Source organism: Pygocentrus nattereri, chromosome 6, assembly GCF_015220715.1.
Source record: "Pygocentrus nattereri isolate fPygNat1 chromosome 6, fPygNat1.pri, whole genome shotgun sequence".
In the NCBI taxonomy this organism is placed as follows: Eukaryota; Metazoa; Chordata; class Actinopteri; order Characiformes; family Serrasalmidae; genus Pygocentrus; species Pygocentrus nattereri.
In genome coordinates, this window is record NC_051216.1 from 17,471,849 (window position 1) to 17,493,466 (window position 21,618).

The following is a 21,618-nucleotide window of genomic DNA, read 5'->3' on the forward strand; positions in this document are numbered from 1 at the left end:
GCCAGCTGCGCTCCTGCGATCCCCTTCACTCCACCGCTGGAGAGGACGCACAGCGTGCGCCACAGAGCGCACGCACATACACACACACACACACACACACACATATACACGTGCACGCGCTTCCACGCCACACCGCCTCCCTCCGCTCTCTTAGTTGGTCTAAATAAACGAGCTGTCCTACCGCTCGCGCTCAGTTTCTACTGCGCGCTCGGCGCCTCCGGATCGCTGTTTTGTTTTGTTTGTTTTTCTCATTAGTTCGCTTTTCTCCGCCGCGCCGCTTTTACGCACCAAAGATGACGAGGAGCGAGGAGGCCAAGGAGGATTAAAGCTCGCGTTCTCCTACCCCGGCCTGGGGGGGGGAAACGAGGAGCTCTAAGAGGGGAGTAAACGGGAGGGCAGGGTGGGGGGCACAGGAGTAGCAGGAGGTGGAGGAGCTGGAGGAGGTGGCGGAGGAGGTGCAGGCTGAGACCCGCTGCGCCGTGGAGCTCCGGGCGGCATGCGGCTCCTCGCGCTCCTGGGGCTCCTCGCCTCGTGCGCCCTGCTGCTCGCTCCCGCCGCCCAGGCGTGCGGCCCCGGGAGGGGTTACGGCAAGCGGAGGCCACCTAAGAAGCTGACGCCCCTCAGCCTCAAGCAGTTCAGCCCGAACGTGGCCGAGAAGACGCTGGGGGCCAGCGGTAGACTCGAGGGCAAAATCACCAGAAACTCGGAGCGCTTTAAGGAGCTCACGCCCAACTACAACCCCGACATCATCTTCAAGGATGAGGAGAACACGGGCGCGGATAGGCTCATGACGCAGGTAAGGGGTGAAGCTCGAGGGGGGCGTCTGTGATCCGGCCGTTAGGAATGAGCAGCGTCAGACCTGATTTCAGTCCAGGGTTAGAAGTGTTTTACGCTGGTTCTGCTCGCCCTTTGCTCCCAGCTCAGGCTTTATTGATCTCCACTGGGAACTGATTTGCTCTCACCGCTTCACTGAATCCCAGCTCCAGCTCTGGCTCGGACAGCATTAGTATCTTTGGTCCGGTTCTTGTGCCTCCTGCCCCAGCACAGCTGCTTCAGCTCCTCTGCTCATTACTCTTATTGTGTTCTTATTTTAGTTTCATTGTACTCTCATTTTCTTATTGGCTTAATAGAGATGATGTAGATGTATTTTTAAATATAATACTTCTGTATTCGATACCTGTCCTAAAATTGCCCTGCAGGAACAATTAAAGTTAAATTGAGTTGAACTGAATTGTACTGAACTGAACTGAATTGAATTGAGTTTAATTGGCTTTAGGGGGCTTTATAATGAGCATGGAACAGGTGTGTTGGGGTAGAGAATACAGTGCCTGATTCTCTGCAGTGCTAGCATTTGCTTGAGTGGAGCTGAAACGCACTGCGTTACTGAAAGAAGTTCTGACAGCAATCATTTGTCCCACAGAGGAGCACCATGGTGACCAATAAAGTACAGTGGCTTGGACAGTGAGTACTGAAGTTGGGAAACACTGATGAAAGCCACCTCAAATATAACTGTAAGGTTAGCATAGTTATTTACAACTAATGGCTCCATATGTTGACCACACAAATAGTCTCATGCCTACTGTACTGTAAAATCCCAGGAACTCCAACCTCTCTTAAACAAAAGGAAATATCAGCATTCAGATCAGTCGTTTGAAAAAGACTAGCTGTGTGCCTTGAACTTGAGCTGTCAGTGTGAAAGGAGCATCTGTGACAGTGCTGCTGGAGCATTACCATTAAGCTGATCCAACAGACCTGCTTCACAAGTCTTCATTTGCTGCATTACAGTACCATCTCGAACCCCATACACATTTGATATGACCTTTTATAAATAAGAAAGGTCACTCAGTCCCTGAGAGTTCACAGTGGGTAAGTGGATAAGTAGCCACTTGTGATATCCACTCATAAACCTGTTTGGGATTGTTGGAAAATACTTTTAAAGGCTATATTTGCTATTGTTTCATTTGGTAAGTGGTTTATAAATAAAGGTATGTTTGAAAATATAAATGTTAAGTGTGAATGAATATAACATTAGGTGATGAAATGTTTTTATTAACACCTGCAGTAGTCTGCTATGATAAAACTAGTTTATGCATTTATATGGATAATAAAACTGATAAAGCAACACATCTATAATGATTTTGGCCCAGATGTTTTACTTTGAAGGTCTGAGAATTTCCTTCTCTGTTTAATTCTTCAAGTCTAAAAGTAAGTCTTAACTGACTGACTAATTCACATAAAAAAACCTAGGTTAAGGGGAAGCCGCCACATTAAACAATGCTGTAAAGGCACATGCACTAAATGGTGCACAGTATATGATGTGCTGCCTCCTTAAACTTCTGAAAAGGTCTAAGTACGTAGTAAGGTGTTTTGAAGCACCTTACACACCTTGTTTAGAGCCCATAAATCATTTTACAAGAATTAATAATAACTGAGTTTTTTGTGTTTATTTTGTTGATAAAAATATGTACCATTGTGTTTATTTTGTTTGTGTTCTGTCTTTTCACACTGAAAATCTATGTGCATGGGGAAAACATGACTGTCAAAGCAAAGATGTGTCTTTTACCTTTACCTGGTGAAGTGGGTAAAAAATTAATGAAGGTGAATCACTATCAGCCATACAAAATCATTTTGTGACTCCTTCACTGAGAACAGTCCTGGCTTTATGGTTTGCTGAGAGATTTGAGCAATTGAAAATGCGTAGTGCTTAAAAAATAGATGAAAAAAAGATTCATTTATTGATGGTATTTAAGCAGAATATGGATGAACGAATGAAGGCCAAGTTTCATAATTGAGGACACCCAAAATTATTTATAAAATTTGAGTATGATTTGTGCGGAATACAGCTCTGTAGTGACTGAATTCAGGGAGTCATGCAAGAGGTTTAAATCTTTTAACAATTAAAATTGAATAAGTCTGTCAATTTCTGTATCCAAATATATGAGTACAATACACATCATCTTCATTTTTCTGAACTTTGATCTATCTGCAGTACTCTTCGTTTGTACAGGAAAGGCTACATTGTATGTGTTGCTATGATCATGAACTTTGGCCGTCTGTGGCAGTGACCCTTTGCACTTCACTGATTACCTGTTGATTGCATGTCTGCATATTTCACTCTTTTCTAATGAACAATAAATCATCTTTCTGTTATTTCCTATATCCTACTGATATCTCCCCTCCCTTCTTGTCTCTGATTCATGCCTATGATTGGCATTGCTGATAGAATTAATGTGTATGTCAAAAAATGCAGCAACTAAATGGTACTCATTACTGTCACCACTGCCAGTGTTGTGCACCTTTAGAAATTGTTTTATAAAAGTGCCATCTTCATCCTACAAGGTCAGTATTTTTCTGAGTAGTGACAAAGCAGGCCTGTAGTGTTCTAATTATCAAGACAACTCATACACCACATTACGTGCCTAACACTATCTGAATGGCTACTTTTTGCAGCGCTGTAAGGACAAACTGAACTCCCTGGCTATCTCGGTTATGAACATGTGGCCAGGGGTGAAGCTGAGAGTCACTGAGGGCTGGGATGAAGACGGCAATCACTTTGATGACTCTCTGCATTATGAGGGCAGAGCAGTGGACATCACCACCTCTGACCGTGACCGTAACAAGTATGGCATGCTGGCCCGGCTGGCGGTGGAGGCTGGCTTCGACTGGGTCTACTATGAGTCCAAAGCACACGTCCACTGCAGCGTGAAGTCAGGTAGGAGACATTTATTATGTCATTAATTGTCACATAAATTCTGTTAATTGAATCATTAGTTAAAAGTAGTCAAATGTGTCAAAATGTTGCACTTTGCTTATGCGCAGATCTTAAATTAGCTGCAAAATAGTTACACAGTGTTATGATTGGACTTTTTAATGCTTAGTACTGCTGAACAGATCACTTGGATGAGAGGTAAGCAGAACAAAGTCTAGTCTTTGCTGTGCTTTTAGTAGAAAAAACTTTTAGTACAAAAGTAATGTATTAAAGGGATATGCCAGTATTTTTCAATCTGAGCCTGGATTCATAAAGCCCCTCAGATTCCTTCTTACAATGGCCTCAATCACAGGAACAGATCCTAGATCAACACTTCTACTCTGAGAAGCTTTGTGAATACAGGCCCTGATCTCTGTATGCAGTATGTGTAGTATACAGTCAGTTATCATGGACAGTAGTTTTGGTGCATTGTAGTTTTGTGTAAGGTAGAAAAAGAACAGAGGATCCATTGGCTTGGAACACGTATAGTAGAAGCCAACGAGCAGATGCTGAAGCATGTTGACTTCTGTTGTACGTGAGTCAATGGGTGTTCTGTCCTTTTTTGACTGTATACTAAAGATGCTACAAAGAGAGATCAGGTTGAAAATGCTAGAATATTCCTTAGTACAATCACTTTTGCCATAAAAGTATTTTTACACCAGTGAGACTGGACTTTTTTATTACTAATTTTTATAACTTTGAGAGGAAAAAAATGAACTGTATAATATAAAAATAATATTGTAGTGCTATGTAATTTAATATTCACCCAGGTCAAACTACAACACTGTGATGCATTTCTCTAATTGTAGCTTAGTAGTAGATCACCAATGGCATGCTGGAATATTCCTAGTTATAGGGCACTATATGCCAAATAGCAAATGGGTTTAGAAGCAAGGCATGGGAAGAACAAAGTCTAGTCTTGGTGGTACTTTTAACAAATATAAAAATAAAGTGTTTAGTCATCTCATAACAATAAATAAATGACAGCCACACAGTATCTGAGAGACTAAACTATATAGCAAAATGTTATCCTTCAAAAGGAAAACTTTATAAGAAAATGCCAACCTTTCTGAACTTTCAATGTAGTTAATGTAAAGTGATTTCATTCAAGTTGATTTTGGACCATTTTTATTGGTCTATTTATGGTGAAATGTTCACACAAAGTAAATGGACCTCTGGTCTTTTTAGTTTAGGTAAATGAAAACAGCAAAAAAAAGTAGGTAAAAGAATTTCTTCTGACAGTGACAACAAGTGAGATTACAAGTCAGTTAGTTACCAGGGACAGGAAGAGAAGTTTCAAATAATATACCCTCTTATAAAGCTCTGAACGTGTGCTAAGATTATGTCCATCGTCCTCTTAAGGGGAATTCTACTTAAAGCAGAATTCAACTGATCTTTGGAATTTTCTCCATAATTACATCTTTAGGATGCACACAAAAGTCATTCAGAGTTGTCAGATGTTTAATGATGCACTCTAAAGAAACTTACAGATTCAGATTTCTTGCAGTGGTAATAGCAAACAGGGGTCACAATTTCTACAACAGAATTTAGCCATTTTATTTATTATCCAAAATGACCATTACACCTACAAATGCCATCTTTTTAAATGTCACAGAACTTCCTGTGAGGTAGCATTCTGGGGGTTTAAACACTTTGGATATCTAGTTCCTATCCTTTTTTAAGACTAAATTGCAGTTTTACCTCACGTCACTCATTAGTAGTCCCTTGATTAGTTCTCTCAAACTGTACACAGCATGTATAGTTAATGGCTTGAAATTAGTTGATGCTAAATTGAGCTCATTTGCATCTTGCTTTAGGCTGTTAATCATGCCAAGCTAAAAAAGCTAGTTTCAGTACTTTGGAAAGATACATGCTCAGAATGTTCATAGGTGCTAATAAATGTGATTCCGTAGTCATCCAGTAGGCTCTGACTTTGGGTCTGTGGTCAGTTCTCATTAGCTCAGGTGAGATAAGTGGGAGACGTGGGCTGTAGGTGATGACCCGGTAGCAGACCACATCATTAGACCATTACGCTTTACCTGTATTCATGTCATCTGGGAGCAAATTACTGGCCAAACAACCAGGACAGAGAGACTAGAGTTTTTTTTAGCTTATAGCTCTTTCATTGTCTCTGTTCAGTCTTATACTATATGCGTAATGTTTTGCTGAAGATATTGGGCTGATTTTATACGTTGCCAGGAAGCAGGGACCAAAGAAACCTTCCATTTCTCCATCGTTTCCATCATGTTTATTTTTGTGTATTTTTGTCACTCTGGAATGTGGGTTTTGCTCATTTCATTCAGCAAAAATGTTGTGTTAGTACATTCTGAACTCATACTAGTTCTGCACACACAGAGACAAAAAGCTGACCCTATGCCCTGCGATTTTTCTGTCTTGGCGCAACACTTAAGTCTGAAAAGTGTCAGTTTTGAGCTGCTGGTGAGGAATGGGACTTCTGTATGGACGTTTGTGAAGCACTTTTTCTTATCGCTCTGATAGGGAGCGCAAACACTGGCAGGACCTGTTGTCTGCGTCTGCCTTATCAAAGTCCTTTATAGGTGTGTTCTGCTACGTGGGGCGCAGTGCTGCTGAACGGCTGCGTATCTGAATGAATGATACTTGACTAATGTGAAATTGTGTTTGTATGAAATGGCACTGGTGGTCGGAAGCTTGCTTGTACTTCAAAGATAAGGTGGAACTGTAATGTGATAAGAAATAGGAAATATTCTTCTTATGCGTGCAGCAAAAGCACATTCCTATGAGCTTCTGTGTCTCTTTGGAGTGGCGGAAACCAAGTTTCATAGTGTGTACCTTTAGGTATTAGAATGTAGGTGTGGCAAGGGCAGAGAACAGAGAGAGAGAGAGAGAGAGAGAGAGAGAGAGAGAGATCGAGTGAGGTTGATTGTTCAGAAGTAGAGCAGGTTGCTAAAGTGCTTTGAGATGATTAACCCGCTCCTTTGTTTTCCAGACGGTAATTCTGTTGTTCCCTTTCTCAGATCTCTTATCTCAGCCATGTCTTATCACCTGGCCTTGGTACTCACCTTTCCCAAATATTTGTGTTGGACTCTGCTGAGATTTGAGACTCTCATTCCAGGCCCTATAGCGTCTTACAGATCCTGACCCAGTCCCTTCTGCTGGAGAGGAGACGCAGATCTTACGCTCAGGCTCATGGTTATTTATTAGCTTATATTGTATTTTTATGTGGCGACTCGAGTTGAGTGAAAAGAGAAAACTAATTAGCTTTAAGAATGGCGTTTAAAGTGTTTGCCTGCACACAAAGTTGTTTTGCCACTGTGTCAGACTTTTGGTTTTATTGGTGTTTTACGTGTTTACAATGCGGGAGAGAAACAGACAGAGCGAGAGAGAAAATCTGAGTATGTGTGCTGAGATTATGTTCATTTAAGCAGGGTAGAAAAAAAAAACGCGTTTACATTTTAACATTCAAATTCCTCTATAGGAGAAGATTTCTTAAAGAGGAATTTTGATGTTTGAACTTTTATGAACTTTTTGTTCATAATTCAATCATTGAGACGTAAACAAAGACATGAAGAGTGGTTTATAATGGTACATGGTAGAAACCTTATGGTAGAGAACTAGGGGATGTAATATCAACAACACAAATATAGTTATTTTATTTACTATTCAGAGAGACCAGTGAACTAAATGTGTCTTCTAAGTTTTTACGTAGACAGACTGACAGTGGTAAAACAGTAGTAAATTATAAACGGTATGTTTTCTTTGGGCACTATTTTGCCTTAAAATTAATCTACCACTCCCCCATGAATAAAAAAAAACATTTTTCAAAATCAATCAAAAAAATCATTCATAACTGAATAATAAAAAAACATTTTTAGGCCAATTATCATAAAAGTATCATAGAACAGTGTCTTCAAAATCACATAATCTATTGTCTTAACCACTTTAGAGAATAATTACTTTGAGGTAGGTTTTAGAGACATTAAATGCTTAAAACATTTGGTTCCACTATTGTAAACAATTCTGACTAGAATTATCTAGAATGATGCATTTCACACCAAACCATTATGAATGAGTTTGTTTACATCTTTATAATATAATTCCACAGAATAAAACAGTGGAATTGTCTTATAGATTCGCTATTTAAGAAGAGTCACGTTTAATTTATAGATTCAATTATTAATGTGCCATTGTTGGACAACTGGCTAATTGTAGTCTCTGAGGGCTGATGTTATTGGCTATGAACAATTTACATACAGACAAACCATTATCATACATAAAGCATGGGTTGAATTAGTAATAAACAAGATAATAAAAGGTTAAAATTCAAATTCATGTTCACACTTACAGTTAACAACAAGCCACTGACTTATGAAATCAGAAATGTACTCTAATGTGTAAACCTATACTGTGTGGCTCAGATGAGTTAAACTCTCTCTCTCTTTCTTTCTCTCTCTCTGTCTCTCTCTCTCTCTCTCTCTCTCTCTCTAAGAGCACTCTGTGGCCGCTAAGACAGGCGGCTGTTTTCCCGGAGGTGCTCTGGTCACTCTGGAGGACGGGAGTAGGAAGGCCATGCGTGAGCTGCAGCCCGGAGAGCGAGTGCTGGCCTCGCTCCAGAGCGACGGCAATGGTCAGCTCCTCTACAGCGAGGTCATCGCTTTCTTGGACCGCAGCCCTGCAGCACGGCAGCAGTTTTACACTCTAGTGACTGACTCAGGGGCCACACTGAGCCTGACCGCCGCTCACCTCGTGTTTGTGGCCGAGGGGAACTGCTCGGGGCCGGTGGCCAGCAGCCAGCTCCAGACTGTGTTTGCCAGCCAGGTGCAGCTGGGACAGTGCGTGGTTTGGGCACGGGGAGCAGGGCAGGAAGGGCATCTGTCCCGGGTCAGCAGGATCAAGATGAAGCAGGACACGGGGTTGTTTGCTCCACTGACCCGCCACGGCACAGTGGTGGTTAATGACATTGTCTCCTCCTGCTATGCAGCCACAGATCAGCACCGGCTTGCTCACTGGGCTTTCGGCCCACTCAGAGCACTCCATAGTTGGGGTGGGCCAATGGGACACCAGGCTGAGGGAGTACACTGGTACCCCTCACTGCTGCACTGGGTAGGAAGCCGCATACTCAACCCAAAACATTTTCATCCCTGGGGAATGATGGACATCGACAGATGAGGGGAGGACAGTGCATGTTGTGAGCAAAAAGTGAAAGATAACTGGAAAAGACAGAATGAGAATGATCAAATGATCAAAAGAAAATGATCAAAAAAAGAGGCTAATATGGAGGCTCTGGAGGAAGGAAGAAGTAGAAGAAATTCTGAAATGAACAGATTAACTCTATTGCCTTTAAAGACTTGAAGGATGCAGTAATTCTGTTGGTGTTTCATCACTTGGAGAATCGTGTCCATGGACCCACATGTTAAACTATTCAACACAAAACTATTTGGAAAAAAATGTGTTTCTTTTACTGCCTACACTGGAACATACTCACAAAACACACAAACACGCACACATGCATTAATTAACATTTTTATACTGAGGTAATACAGCACATGAAAACTGTAGATAAAATAGCTCAGGTAAGCAGCGACTCAGCCATAGGAGAGTCTTAGTCTGCTTGAGTCTTAGGCTGTTTGATACTTTGATACTCATTTACTAACAAACAACAGTAATTTGACAAAAAAGGAAACAATGCTCTGCGATACACCAGATATCAGGAAAATCCTATTTTTTTTTCATGCAGTCTACCGTTCGGTTTGTTATTTGTTACGTATTGTTCTTACTCTCATTATTCTCTCACAAGTTCAGATTAATTGGCTTAGACCTATCAATGCTGTCAGTCTCATGTTTCTTGCTGGAAATGTTCTTTATCTTTATCAAGTATTTAATAGTCACATTGTACACTGTATTTCTACATATAGCATACACAAGGGTTTAAATGCACAATATTACATACTTTATTAAAGTTATACTCATTAAGATATTGAAATATACAACGTTATTCAATCAGTACAATCATTATGTCAGTGAACAGCCAATTGAGGATCCTTATATTATGCCACACAGTCTGTATTCCCTATGTATGCTTTATGGAGTAATACTCCATATACAATCTGACTTGCTGTATTTACCTTTTTTGTGGCATTATTCACTTTTTACCAGAAAGATGTCAAAAATTATATAATGTTCATAAAAGTATTTAAAGATCTATTTTTCAAAATTAAACGATATGGAAATATGTTGTTCCTCTTTTTTCTTTCCTATTATTGTGGGTATGCCTCCTCAGTGGTCCATGCTACAACACAGGAGACAAGAATAAGAGTCCCCATAGTCCTAATAAATGTAACTCATTGCTTAGTCTGGCATAGCCAGGTACTGCACACACATTCTCAAGTCAAGCTTAGAATCATGATTACTCATGGCTCTGTCAAAGAATGAAACCTGAAAACTGTGACAATGTGCAAATTTGCATAGTGAGTCTGTATGCACTCAGAGTAGCTGTGTTTGATCTGCTGTCACTCTACTGAGGTAGTAAGCTGGACATCTCTGGAGATGTCTCCACAATTTTGTCTATGTCTGGGCTACTGCAAGCAAAGAAAGGGATGACTCGGAGCCCAGGTAAGCTCAGCACTCTCCTCACAAGCTCTGGTGGTTCGTACATGCCCTCTTGGCTTTGGCTGGCTCCGTGCTGCTTATCAGCCAGTGAACGTATCTTCTTAGTGTCCTGATCTTGTTCAAACCCCCGCTCACACAGAGTTCCTTGATGACAGAGATTTAATGTTAGAATGATTCCTAAAGTTAAATGCCCACTTCATCACAATGCTGTTCATGCTGTTTGTGTGAAAAGTTTGGTCTCATCTTTTCAAATTACTTGTTTTGTCAGGTGTGCCATGTAATTTTTCCAGGTGGGCCCAAACTTTTGCATACTACTGTTAATAATTGAACAACCTTTATAGAGAACACATTTGTGCACAGTACTATTACTGTTTACATGCTTATTTTAACATATTGGGGAGAAATAAAACATAAAATGTGGCCTTTGCAAGTTATGAAACATTTTATACTTCATGTTTTATTTAGCATATTTATCAATATGTTAAACTCAACAAATAAATGAAAATTGTGCACTAAAATTTGCCAATAAAGGTCATATTTAGGTGTGTTTTCTGTAGGGGATGAGTTGTTTTCTTTGGTAAGTTCAACATAAAACAAAAAATTATTTGACCAGGGGTGTTCAAAATCTTTGCATATGACTTTAAAGATATGCTTTCCAAATGTTTTTCACCTAACACTGAAACAATGTTTGTACCTGAAACTGTGTGGTCCAGAAAAAAGGCCAAAAAGCTGACCAAAAATACAGGTAACATCAGACAAGATTGTAGAAATATGTCCAGACTGGGTTCACCTAAATGCACAAAGATGAACATTTAGTGCTATGTGATCCTTCCCATGCACTCACACAGCTACAAACCAATGAAGTGCATTACATCATAAGTATGTCTAGGAAATCAGAAGGAGTTCACATCATACCGGTGTAGATAAAGTCCGAACGCATTCTGAACCAGCAAGGCAGCACAAGGGACATGAACACAGTGAAGCCTGTGTTGAAAATGTTCCGTCCAGAGTCCACATCTGTGTACTGGAGGTATGTTATACCTGTTGCTGTAGCCACAGTGTAGGTCATGCTTAACACAGCACCTGAAAGGAAGTCAGGGGGCAAATTCAAAGTTAGATCTGCAGCTCTTCAGGCGTTTCATGGCTCTTAGGTTGAATGTGAAGAGATAGAGAGAGGCTGATTAACAGAAGAAGGTTACCATGAATAGCCAGAGGGATTGAGGTAAGCAGCTGAGTCAGTCGCAGAAACACGCCTAGAATAAGCAGCATCACACCGGCAAGCTGCACAGTGCCCCTAGACCCACACTGAAAGAAAGGCGCAGAAAAGCAGAGAGGGAGAGAGACAGAGATAGAAATAGAGAGAGAAACAGTGTATAAGTAAGACTCCAACAATGATAAAAAAAAATTAAACAGATTTAAAGTGATTGTTTGGCAGGCAAAAAAAAAAAAAACCTAAAACACACATGCACACATTTTTGCCTCATTTTCCAGCCAAGACATTTTTGGTGTTTTTTGAGAATGTATGACACACTATTATCTATGAAAATGGTCAAAACTATGTTACATAGGTAAAACAATGATAGCAATCATGATACACTGCTATATAGTGTATACCAATATAGTAATAGTATACCAATATAATGTAGTATAGGATTGGTATCAACACTGATACAGACCTTGTGAAAAGTACGTATCACATCAGTCAGCATTGGTATAAAATGATTCAATTAAAAAAATTACACAGTCCTAAGAAGAATACTGTTGTATGATCATTTCTGCTATGGCTCATTAGCTTATATATTCATGTTTTTGATTATTTGTGTAAGGTTAATCTTAGGGTGTAGTATATACACTGCAATTCTGCAATTTCTGAAAAAGAACCACCTCAGTAACTAATGTTATGCTGTGGTGACTGTGCTGGTCCAACTCTTGCTGAGTTGGTCTGCCTGGCATTATAGATGCTGTTCCATTGACTAAATTTTGCTTATATCATTCTATGAAGTAAAATCAGTGCATTAGTTACAGTACCTAATGCAGTGGCCTCCAACCTTGGTGCTGGAGAGCTTCCTTTCTGCAGAGTTCAGGTCCAACCTGTATCCAATAAGCTGCCCCACCTCTTACTTAACTCTGATACATCTAGCCAATCAGGGACTTGGGAGGAGGTTGCATAACTGGAGCAGGTGTGGCAAATGGTAGTTCTGCAGGTAAGTACCTCTCTAGGACCAGGGTTTGAGACCACTGACCTAATGCAGTAACCTAGATTAGATGATGTCAGAGCAGAGTGACTTAGCAGGGGGCACCATCATGGCATGTGAAAGGAGAGGTGGAGGCGATGCAAAAGATAAAAGCCCAAAGTAACAACAGATGCTAAAAGAACTTGAGGCAAGCTTCAAATAGAAGAGGAGGTTAGTGTGAGTGGAGACACTGTCGTACCTGGCTGAGCCCAAGTGTACAGGCATTAGCTACACTGCTGCAAAGCCCCACTGGTGCCCCCAACAGGCCAGCGAGGATACTGCCCAGCCCCTCCATACTTAAACCTCTGTTACACGCCTGTGCCGGAGGTGTGGGAGCTTTCAGGAGTCGTGCTGTTAGCACATACACTGCCTGAGAACTGAGAGAAGAAGACAAGCCTGCGGCCACTCCTGCTGCAATACTCCGACCAGACAGCAGGGGGAGTCCTAGACCTTCATGTGTAAAGGAGAGGTAGGGCACATACATTCACAATTCACTTTTTTAGAAATGCCTAGCTTGTACTCACTGGTCACTTTATGACACCCATCCACCTTATAAGTCCACTAAAGAGATGTACAATTACAGACACCATATACATTGGTCAGTTTCTGCCCACAAGACTGCATTTGATGTTATTTGAGTCACAGCCCTGACTGTAAGGGCATGGTACTGTGGCACAGCATTGAGCTAAGAATAGCCCACCACCCAGAAATATCCAGTCCAAAAGCAGTTCTGTCATCACACACTGGTCAATGATAAAGGGATAGAAGACAATTAACACAAACAAAGTGGGCTCAAAAGGCTAATAAAGTGGCCAATGACTATATGTCACAGTGGCAGACATACACATATGTAGTTTCTTAGCTTGCATTAAACCAGCTGCTATTCTCTACATTTTTAAATGGTAAATTCTGGGCTACGAAAAAGTTGTAATAATATTATAAGCCATAGATTATTTTTTTCACAAGCTGATAAAAAAATTCAAAATCCCTGGCAGCAATAACAGAACAAATACCTTCTCATTGGCAATACCAGAACAGATACTGCACATTAAGTTAAAGCTGCACTATGTAGGCTTTTTTGAAAGAAGTGAAGTTACTGAGTCAGGAGAAAAAACATGCTAAAATATGTTGTGTGAGTGCGGCTGTGAGTCGCCCCATAAAGTCTGAAATAGTAATAAAAAAGATGTTGCGTTAGATTTCCTGGAGGTTTTTTAGGCCATGTCATACAACCTCATTTGCAAAAAACAAATAAAAAAATGTAATGAGGTGCAAACTTAAAATAGTACAAAGACAACTTGTCAAATTTGAAAACTGAGAAATTTAATTATTTTTAGAAAATTATATGCCCATTTTGAATTTGATGCCAGCATGTGGTGTTTGGATAGGGGCATGTTTACTACTGTGTTGCATCATCGCTTTTAACAGCACTCTGTAAAGATTTGGGAACTGAGGAGACCAATTTCTGCAGATTTTGAAAGCTATGTTTTCTTATTTTTGCTTGATATTTTTTTCAGTGGGTGACAGGCCTGGACTGCAGGCAGGCCAGTGTCACGCAGTAAACGGGGGAATCGGACTTCATTTCCCAGAGTGCTCGGGGGATCACGTGATCTTCCCCCGCACCTGTCAGCAATCCCAGTCGCCTGAGTACTGATCACTTGCACCTGACAAACTTCAGTCCCAACCTATATAAGCTGGGACTTTAGTTAGAATCTTTGTGAGATATTGTTTGATGCAATTACTGAGCGTTCTCTCTACTTTGTGTTTCCTATATTTTGACCTTTCGCCAGGTTTGACCCAGTTTCGTCTACTGTTTTGCCCTAGTGTACTTTTGCCTGCCTGGACTGTTTTGTGTTGTGAATTCGGACTGAACTTTAACTACGATTTGTGTTTTCTCCCTCTTTGGATTTTCCTGATTACCTCTGGTATTAAACCTCATAACGTTTTACCCGTGAGCATCTGCTATTCTTTCTGCACATTACAGCCAGTTTAGCATCACAGGCAACCAATATTGTTTTTTGGCCTTGTCCCTTGCATACACAGATTTCTCCAGATTCTCGACATTTTCTAATGATATTCGGTACTATAGATGATGAAATCCCCAAGTTCTTTGTTTACATGTGTAGCTTTAAACTTCACTAGTGAAGCACACAATTCCCAACACACAGCTTCTGCCCAGTGAGCTCTGATAAGAATGAGCTGCTCTGAAACATTTCTGAAGGTACCTGTTAGAGGTGGATTGAGCCATGGTGTGGTGGGATCTGTAAACAGCAGGCTGGATGAGTTTGGAACATCCCAGTCCTGAATTTGTGTCGTACTGAAATTAGTCTTCTTTAAAAGCAGTTCAGGCACAGAGTGAGGTCTGATGTAACCGTAGTGGAACAGAGTAGCACACACAGCCCAAACCAACAGCATGGACAGAAGCACCTGCACGCAGACAAACACAAATGACCATGAGGGGGACAACTAGGTTAATATCTAAAAGAGTTTACTGTAGTTTAAAAGGGAATTCCACCAATTTTTCTAAACTGTCTGCATGATTAAATGATAAACATGTTAAAGTCATTCATGGTTTGATGCGAATTGGTCTTTTTTTGAAACACTTGCTGAAAATTGTTCATAGTGGAGGTGACAGGAGCTAGATGTCAAATATTTATTACATAAAATATGCCACACAATGCCTGAGGTGTTGTTATATAATAGTTTTGAGATGAGATTCTAGCCTAAAATGTATTTTTTTAAATAAACTTTTATTAATATCTGATAAGCCTTTTGAGGATTTTAAGTGGTTAAGAAATCTGAGTGGGTAAGTTTCGCTGCAATGAACCATTTCACATCAAATCACACTGAATGACGTCAACCACTAATTTCTGTTAAAATGAAAAGAAAAAAAAAAGAACTTCCCTTTAACTACAGTACCTCCATTAGAGAGCAAATGTGTGTTGTTGCAAAGCTTCCCAAAGCTGGTACTGTTCATGTGTTGCAATCAGTTTGTGACTCATATTAGGGAGAAAACATCTATTAAGAAATATATTCTAAGAACCACAATCTTTATCTGTAACTTCATGTAAAATCTCAAAGCATATGTGGAATTTATTGAAGGGATTTGGTACATATCCTACTGTTCTCATCATTACTCTCAGGTTACTCTTCTGTAAATGCTATTAATTATATAGTTGCACTCACTGAGAACATGCTGAAGAGGGGGTACTGTGAGAGCTTCAAGCAGGCAGGGAGAGAACAGGAGCGCAGATGCTGAGACAGGAACACCAACAGAACCACAGTCCTGAAAAAAGAGATGCAAAGAAAGTGTTAATGAAGAGATGTAAATGCTTTTCTGGAAATTAGTAAGTTGTTATGTCAGTTGTGTGTTTACTATAACACTGCATGCGATTTTAAGTAAGACTTTAAATTAAGTGATACTTTTTTTTTTACCTACACAGACAATTCATAACATATGCCATTAACTACAAGATGATGTAACAAGTTTCATAAAGTAATCGACTGTAATAGATTGTATTGACATGACGGGCAATGGCCAAGTACTACGGTAGTTTTTGATGCCCTCGAATATTCTGGTAGGCAGACCTCTGTGGCTGTAAAACGTAACATCAAAAACAGAGTTAGCTATTCAAAGACACAAATATACAGAACTGATCTGATATATAGTTTGCCTAAGTAAGCCATCTTAGATTCTGTTATTTACGAATTATGTTTCATAGCAGCATAATAAATTACACACACACACACACACACATATATATATATATATATATATGCGTGTGTGTGTGTGTGTAATTTATTACGCTGCTATGAAACATAATTCGTATATATATCATTCGTATATATATAATATAATTCGTATATACATATAGGCCCTTGAAGTTTTCAGGGTTACAGATTTTAAATGCAAAGTAGTAGCCCATCATTGCTGTTTCCTGCCAGTTCATGAAGCTTAAACTCTTCATGAAGCTTAAACTAAGAGATCTGTATGTGGGCTGATACTTCAGTTTGTCATACCACTGTGATTATATTACTAAAATATTAACTTTGCTGTAGTTATGCAATAATCTATAGCAATTATTCAATAGTAAGCCTAAGGTTTGAGGGGTTAACAGAAATATGACATGAAGAAACCAGACTTACAGTAGAGCAAGACCCCAGTGGTCAGAGCAGAGCAGTGCTGCCTCTCTGTAGACTGAGAAGCCCATAATGCAGAGCACAGGTGTCAGGATGAGTGGACCACAGCGGGTCAGCAACGCTCCAATCAAGCCAGACAAACCCACTGAAAACTGCACCAGTCCAGCTACTACAGCCATACCCTGGAGCTATGGAAAGACATGATGAATATTATTTCAGCTAGCAGCCTACATAAACCTTCTTTTTTCACTTTCCCCTTAAAGTTACAAGTTCGGAGATACAATGTTTTGTTCTGACTACAACAAACAGCGTACAGTTCATCCATCAAAGAGAATAAATGATAAACATGTCATATGATAAAACAGTTTTGATATATAGCATATACCATGTAATTACTCTGACAAATAATATGTTATAACATGCTATAACCACATTTGTCCAATTAAAGTAGGGTTATGCAATAAAGCATGCACTGGTGAGAGAGAGATAGTAAGGGGGTGGTCTGAGTGTTCAGGACCACGGACAGCAGTGCAGTACCTCTCTAACTGGGTGAGTTGGGGCCTCAAACTCCTTTGACTTCTCACACTGCTCCCTGCAGGCTGCAGGAAAGCATAACAATCAGCCACAGTAGAGCATTTCAGCAGTTTAACAGCCAGTTACAGCAGTGGACAGTATGGCATTATGAAATCTTTGTCATAAATGGTGTCACCATATAATATTAGAGTGTATCGTTGCAGGTTCTCCATTACACTAAATGACTGTAGATATCATAAAAAACACATTTATGCAAATTATATGAAACCAAAAAAAACAGTGTATAGTAATTGTATAAATTAAAACATAGTCGACTGGATGTAGGTTCATTATGCCATCATGTTTTATTAGTTTATTTTTACTAATTAATTACTAATTTACTAATCTAAATTCGTTAATTTTTCCAATGTTTGATTTTAAAAATATTCCTTCTGCCTTTTTAAAATGTTGCACAACTGCTGCTAAATTTTAAAAATGCTGGTGCATTTTGTCTGTTCCAAATCCTTTGCAATCGAAGTAAATATTGTCATACATGTCATTTATTTTACATAAAAGTCTTCAAATATTATAATCATGTATATGCAATATTATTATACATATACTTGCTGTAAAAATACAGTCAGTCAGCCAGTTAACACAGAATGCTGAGAAGCTAAAATGTGATGGTGAATTTAGATTTGATAAATGTGAACAGGGAAAACTTTTACAAAGTACAATGCACTTTATATGGAGACAGGACTTCACTGACCTGCCTGTGCAGAAAGCAGGACCAAGGCAGGAATCAGAAAGTCCAGAGATGGAGCCTGGACTAGCGGCAAACTGTGGACAAGACGCACAGTAGATGAAGTGTTTGACAACAACCATGTGAAAAGGGGCTTGAGGGGAAAAAACAGAGACAGAGAGAGAAAGAAAGGCAAGGCAAGACAAGTATATATATATATATATATATATATATATATATATATATATATATATATATATATATACTGCTCAAAAAAGAAAGGGAACACTTAAACAACACAATATAACTCCAAGTAAATCAAATTTCTGTGAAATCAAACTGTCCACTTAGGAAGCAACACTGATTGACAATCAATTTCACATGCTGTTGTGCAAATGGAATAGACAACAGGTGGAAATCATTGGCAATTAGCAAGACACACTCAATAAAGGAGTGGTTCTGCAGGTGGGGACCACAGACCACTTCTCAGTACCTATCTGCTTTCTGGCTGATGTTTTGGTCACTTTTGAATGTTGGTGGTGCTTTCACACTCGTCTACCATGAGACGGACTCTACAACCCACACAAGTGGCTCAGGTAGTGCAGCTCATCCAGGATGGCACATCAATGCGAGATGTGGCAAGAAGGTTTGCTGTGTCTGTCAGCGTAGTGTCCAGAGGCTGGAGGCGCTACCAGGAGACAGGCCAGTACACCAGAAGACGTGGAGGAGGCCGTAGGAGGGCAACAACCCAGCAGCAGGACCGCTACCTCCACCTTTGTGCAAGGAGGAACAGGAGGAGCACTGCCAGAGCCCTGCAAAATGACCTCCAGCAGGCCACAAATGTGCATGTGTCTGCACAAACGGTTAGAAACTGACTCCATGAGGATGGTATGAGGGCCCGACGTCCACAGATGGGGGTTGTGCTCACAGCCCAACACCGTGCAGGACGCTTGGCGTTTGCCAGAGAACACCAGGATTGGCAAATTCGCCACTGGCGCCCTGTGCTCCTCACAGATGAAAGCAGGTTCACACTGAGCACATGTGACAGACATGACAGAGTCTGAAGATGCCATGGAGAGCGATCTGCTGCCTGCAACATCCTTCAGCATGACCAGTTTGGCAGTGGGTCAGTAATGGTGTGGGGTGGCATTTCTTCCATCCATGTGCCCTCCATGTGCTCGCCAGAGGTAGCCTGACTGCCATTAGGTACCGAGATGAGATCCTCAGACCCTATGCTGAGACCATATGCTGGTGTGGTTGGCCCTGGGTTCCTCCTAATGCAGGACAATGCTAGACCTCATGTGGCTGGAGTGTGTCAGCAGTCCCTGCAAGATGAAGGCATTGAAGCTATGGACTGGCCCGCCCGTTCCCCAGACCTGAATCTGATTGAGCACATCTGGGACATCATGTCTCGCTCCATCCACCAACGCCACGTTGCACGACAGACTATCCAGGAGTTGGCGGATGCTTTAGTCCAGGTCTGGGAGGAGATCCCTCAGGAGACCATCCGCCACCTCATCAGAAGCATGCCCAGGCATTTGTAGGGAGGTCATACAGGCACGTGGAGGCCACACACAATACTGAGCCTGATTTTGACTTGTTTTAAGGACATTACATCAAAGTTGGATCAGCCTGTAGTGTGTTTTTCCACTTTAATTTTGTGTGTGACTCCAAATCCAGGCCTCCATTGGTTAATAAATTTGATTTCCATTGATGATTTTTGTGTGATTTTGTTGTCAGCACATTCAACTTTGTACAGAACAAAGTATTCAATGAGAATGTTTCATTCATTCAGATCTAGGATGTGTTATTTGAGTGTTCCCTTTATTTTTTTGAGCAGTGTATAATATATATATATACATATACATACATATACATATATATATATATATATATATATATATACACACACACACACACACACACACACACACATATATATATATATATATATATATATATATATATATATATATATATATATATGTGTGTGTGTGTGTGTGTGTGTGTGTGTGTGTGTGTGTGTGTGTGTGTGTGTGTGTGTACAAAGTTGAATGTGCAACAGCATGTGAAATTGATTGTCAATCAGTGTTGCTTCCTAAGTGGACAGTTTGATTTCACAGAAGTTTGATTTACTTGGAGTTATATTGTGTTGTTTAAGTGTTCCCTTTATTTTTTTGAGCAGTGTATATATATATATATATATATATATATATAGGAATGTTTTAACCCTGGATTTAAAAGTGTCCAGTGTTGGGGCTCTTCTAATGCCCTCTGTAAACTGTTCCATTTAAAAGCAGCATAGTAGCCAAACGCTGCTTCTGTGTCTAATCCTTTCTTCAGAAGCACTAGACAGCATGTATAAACTGAATAAGAGTGGCCCAAGAATTGGATCCTGGGGTACACCACAGGTCATTGGCAAAGAGACCAACAGAGAGAAAGAGAAACAGAAAATCTTACCGTGATCCAAAATAACTCTGCAGGAGTGTACAAATTCCTGAGTAAAAAAATACAGAGGCTGAAATGCGCTCCCTCACAGCCTCCTCCACCAAGGCCCCCACTACCAGTGTACACAGAGAGACCTGCACCAGAACATGCTGCATACAGATAGAGAGATGGGTGATTAATGTCAGTCCCACAGTCAATAGTCTGTGTTCACTGTTTTCCATGATTAACAATATGACCACAGAAGTAGTGTCTGAACAATATTAGGTTGCTTTTCCAGTAGTGATTTACGCAAAGGGTCTTACGTTTGTGCACTCTTCATTCAGAGGCATTTACAGCATATCAGAGTGGTGGTCTGTTAATTCATCACATATCCTTGCCTTAAACCAACACTGTCTACTAAATCAGCAAGGATAATCAGATGTTTTTAAGCAGAAGCAGAGAAAAGGTTTAGATTACATTTTATTTTGGGTAGAAACCACATTTTTCCCTTTTTCTGTACACAAAGACCTACTACCTTATTAACAAAAGTAACTGATTCTTTAGCCATCATCTATTTTGATTGTTTTAATGCACTTATTTGTCAGAGGCAAAGTAAAACCCATCTTACCTGTAGTGCCAGGCCTATGTTCAGCAGAAGTGGAGGACTGTAGTCCACTTTAAGCCTCTTTATTCTTTTAGCTTCAGTCAGGTCCAAAGAGTCCTGCTGACTACATGCTGCCATCCACTTACATCTGTCAAACTTCACCATTTCCTCCTCCACTCTGTCTCTGGTGAGCTTAGGGCGAGTCTTCTTTTCTTCTTCAGAGCTGTTCACTTGACCAGGTGTGTTATCCTGTCATTTGCTGGCTTCTTTCTTGTAGGCTTGCTCAGAGTATTTCCTTCTCAGCAGTAACTTGACAGTCTGTCAACAGACTTAGCTGAAGCCTCTCCCTCCCTCTCTCCTTCATGCCATATGTGTTTCTAAATCATACAACGACCTTTGACCCAAGGTTGTGAAACAGTGAGCAGTTTGTGATTGCTAGCTGGATTTTTTCATTTAATCATTACCCTCATTGACTAACAATAACAGTGAAAGATTAGATGAAGACTGTAGCTTTTAGGCTCATGTGGCCTTGGACACAGCAGGTATAGCTTCTTTACAATAACAACAAGACACATTTTACTTATTTTACTTATTTATATGTACTTTATAATTCCAATGTAAATGA

General features: G+C 40.3%; 2 protein-coding genes across 2 annotated transcripts; one reads left to right on the top strand and one right to left on the bottom strand.

The window, feature by feature from the left end:
* Nucleotides 1-419: 419 nt before the first annotated feature.
* ihha (Indian hedgehog signaling molecule a) lies at nucleotides 420-9,959 on the top strand. The gene is made up of 3 exons (XM_017691664.2): nucleotides 420-796; nucleotides 3,451-3,712; nucleotides 8,217-9,959. Exons 1-3 carry the CDS (start codon nucleotides 497-499, stop codon nucleotides 8,894-8,896), a joined length of 1,242 nt encoding a protein of 413 aa, XP_017547153.1. The 5' UTR covers nucleotides 420-496; the 3' UTR covers nucleotides 8,897-9,959.
* slc23a3 (solute carrier family 23 member 3) lies at nucleotides 9,467-21,348 on the bottom strand. Its single transcript, XM_017691663.2, has 12 exons — nucleotides 21,018-21,348; nucleotides 20,423-20,559; nucleotides 17,990-18,060; nucleotides 17,245-17,306; nucleotides 16,714-16,895; nucleotides 15,754-15,853; nucleotides 14,793-14,994; nucleotides 12,770-13,020; nucleotides 11,536-11,641; nucleotides 11,252-11,419; nucleotides 11,031-11,126; nucleotides 9,467-10,480 (listed from the first exon to the last, which is right to left on the bottom strand). Exons 1-12 carry the CDS (start codon nucleotides 21,156-21,158, stop codon nucleotides 10,242-10,244), a joined length of 1,755 nt encoding a protein of 584 aa, XP_017547152.1. The 5' UTR covers nucleotides 21,159-21,348; the 3' UTR covers nucleotides 9,467-10,241.
* Between the last annotated feature and the right edge of the window lie 270 nt (nucleotides 21,349-21,618).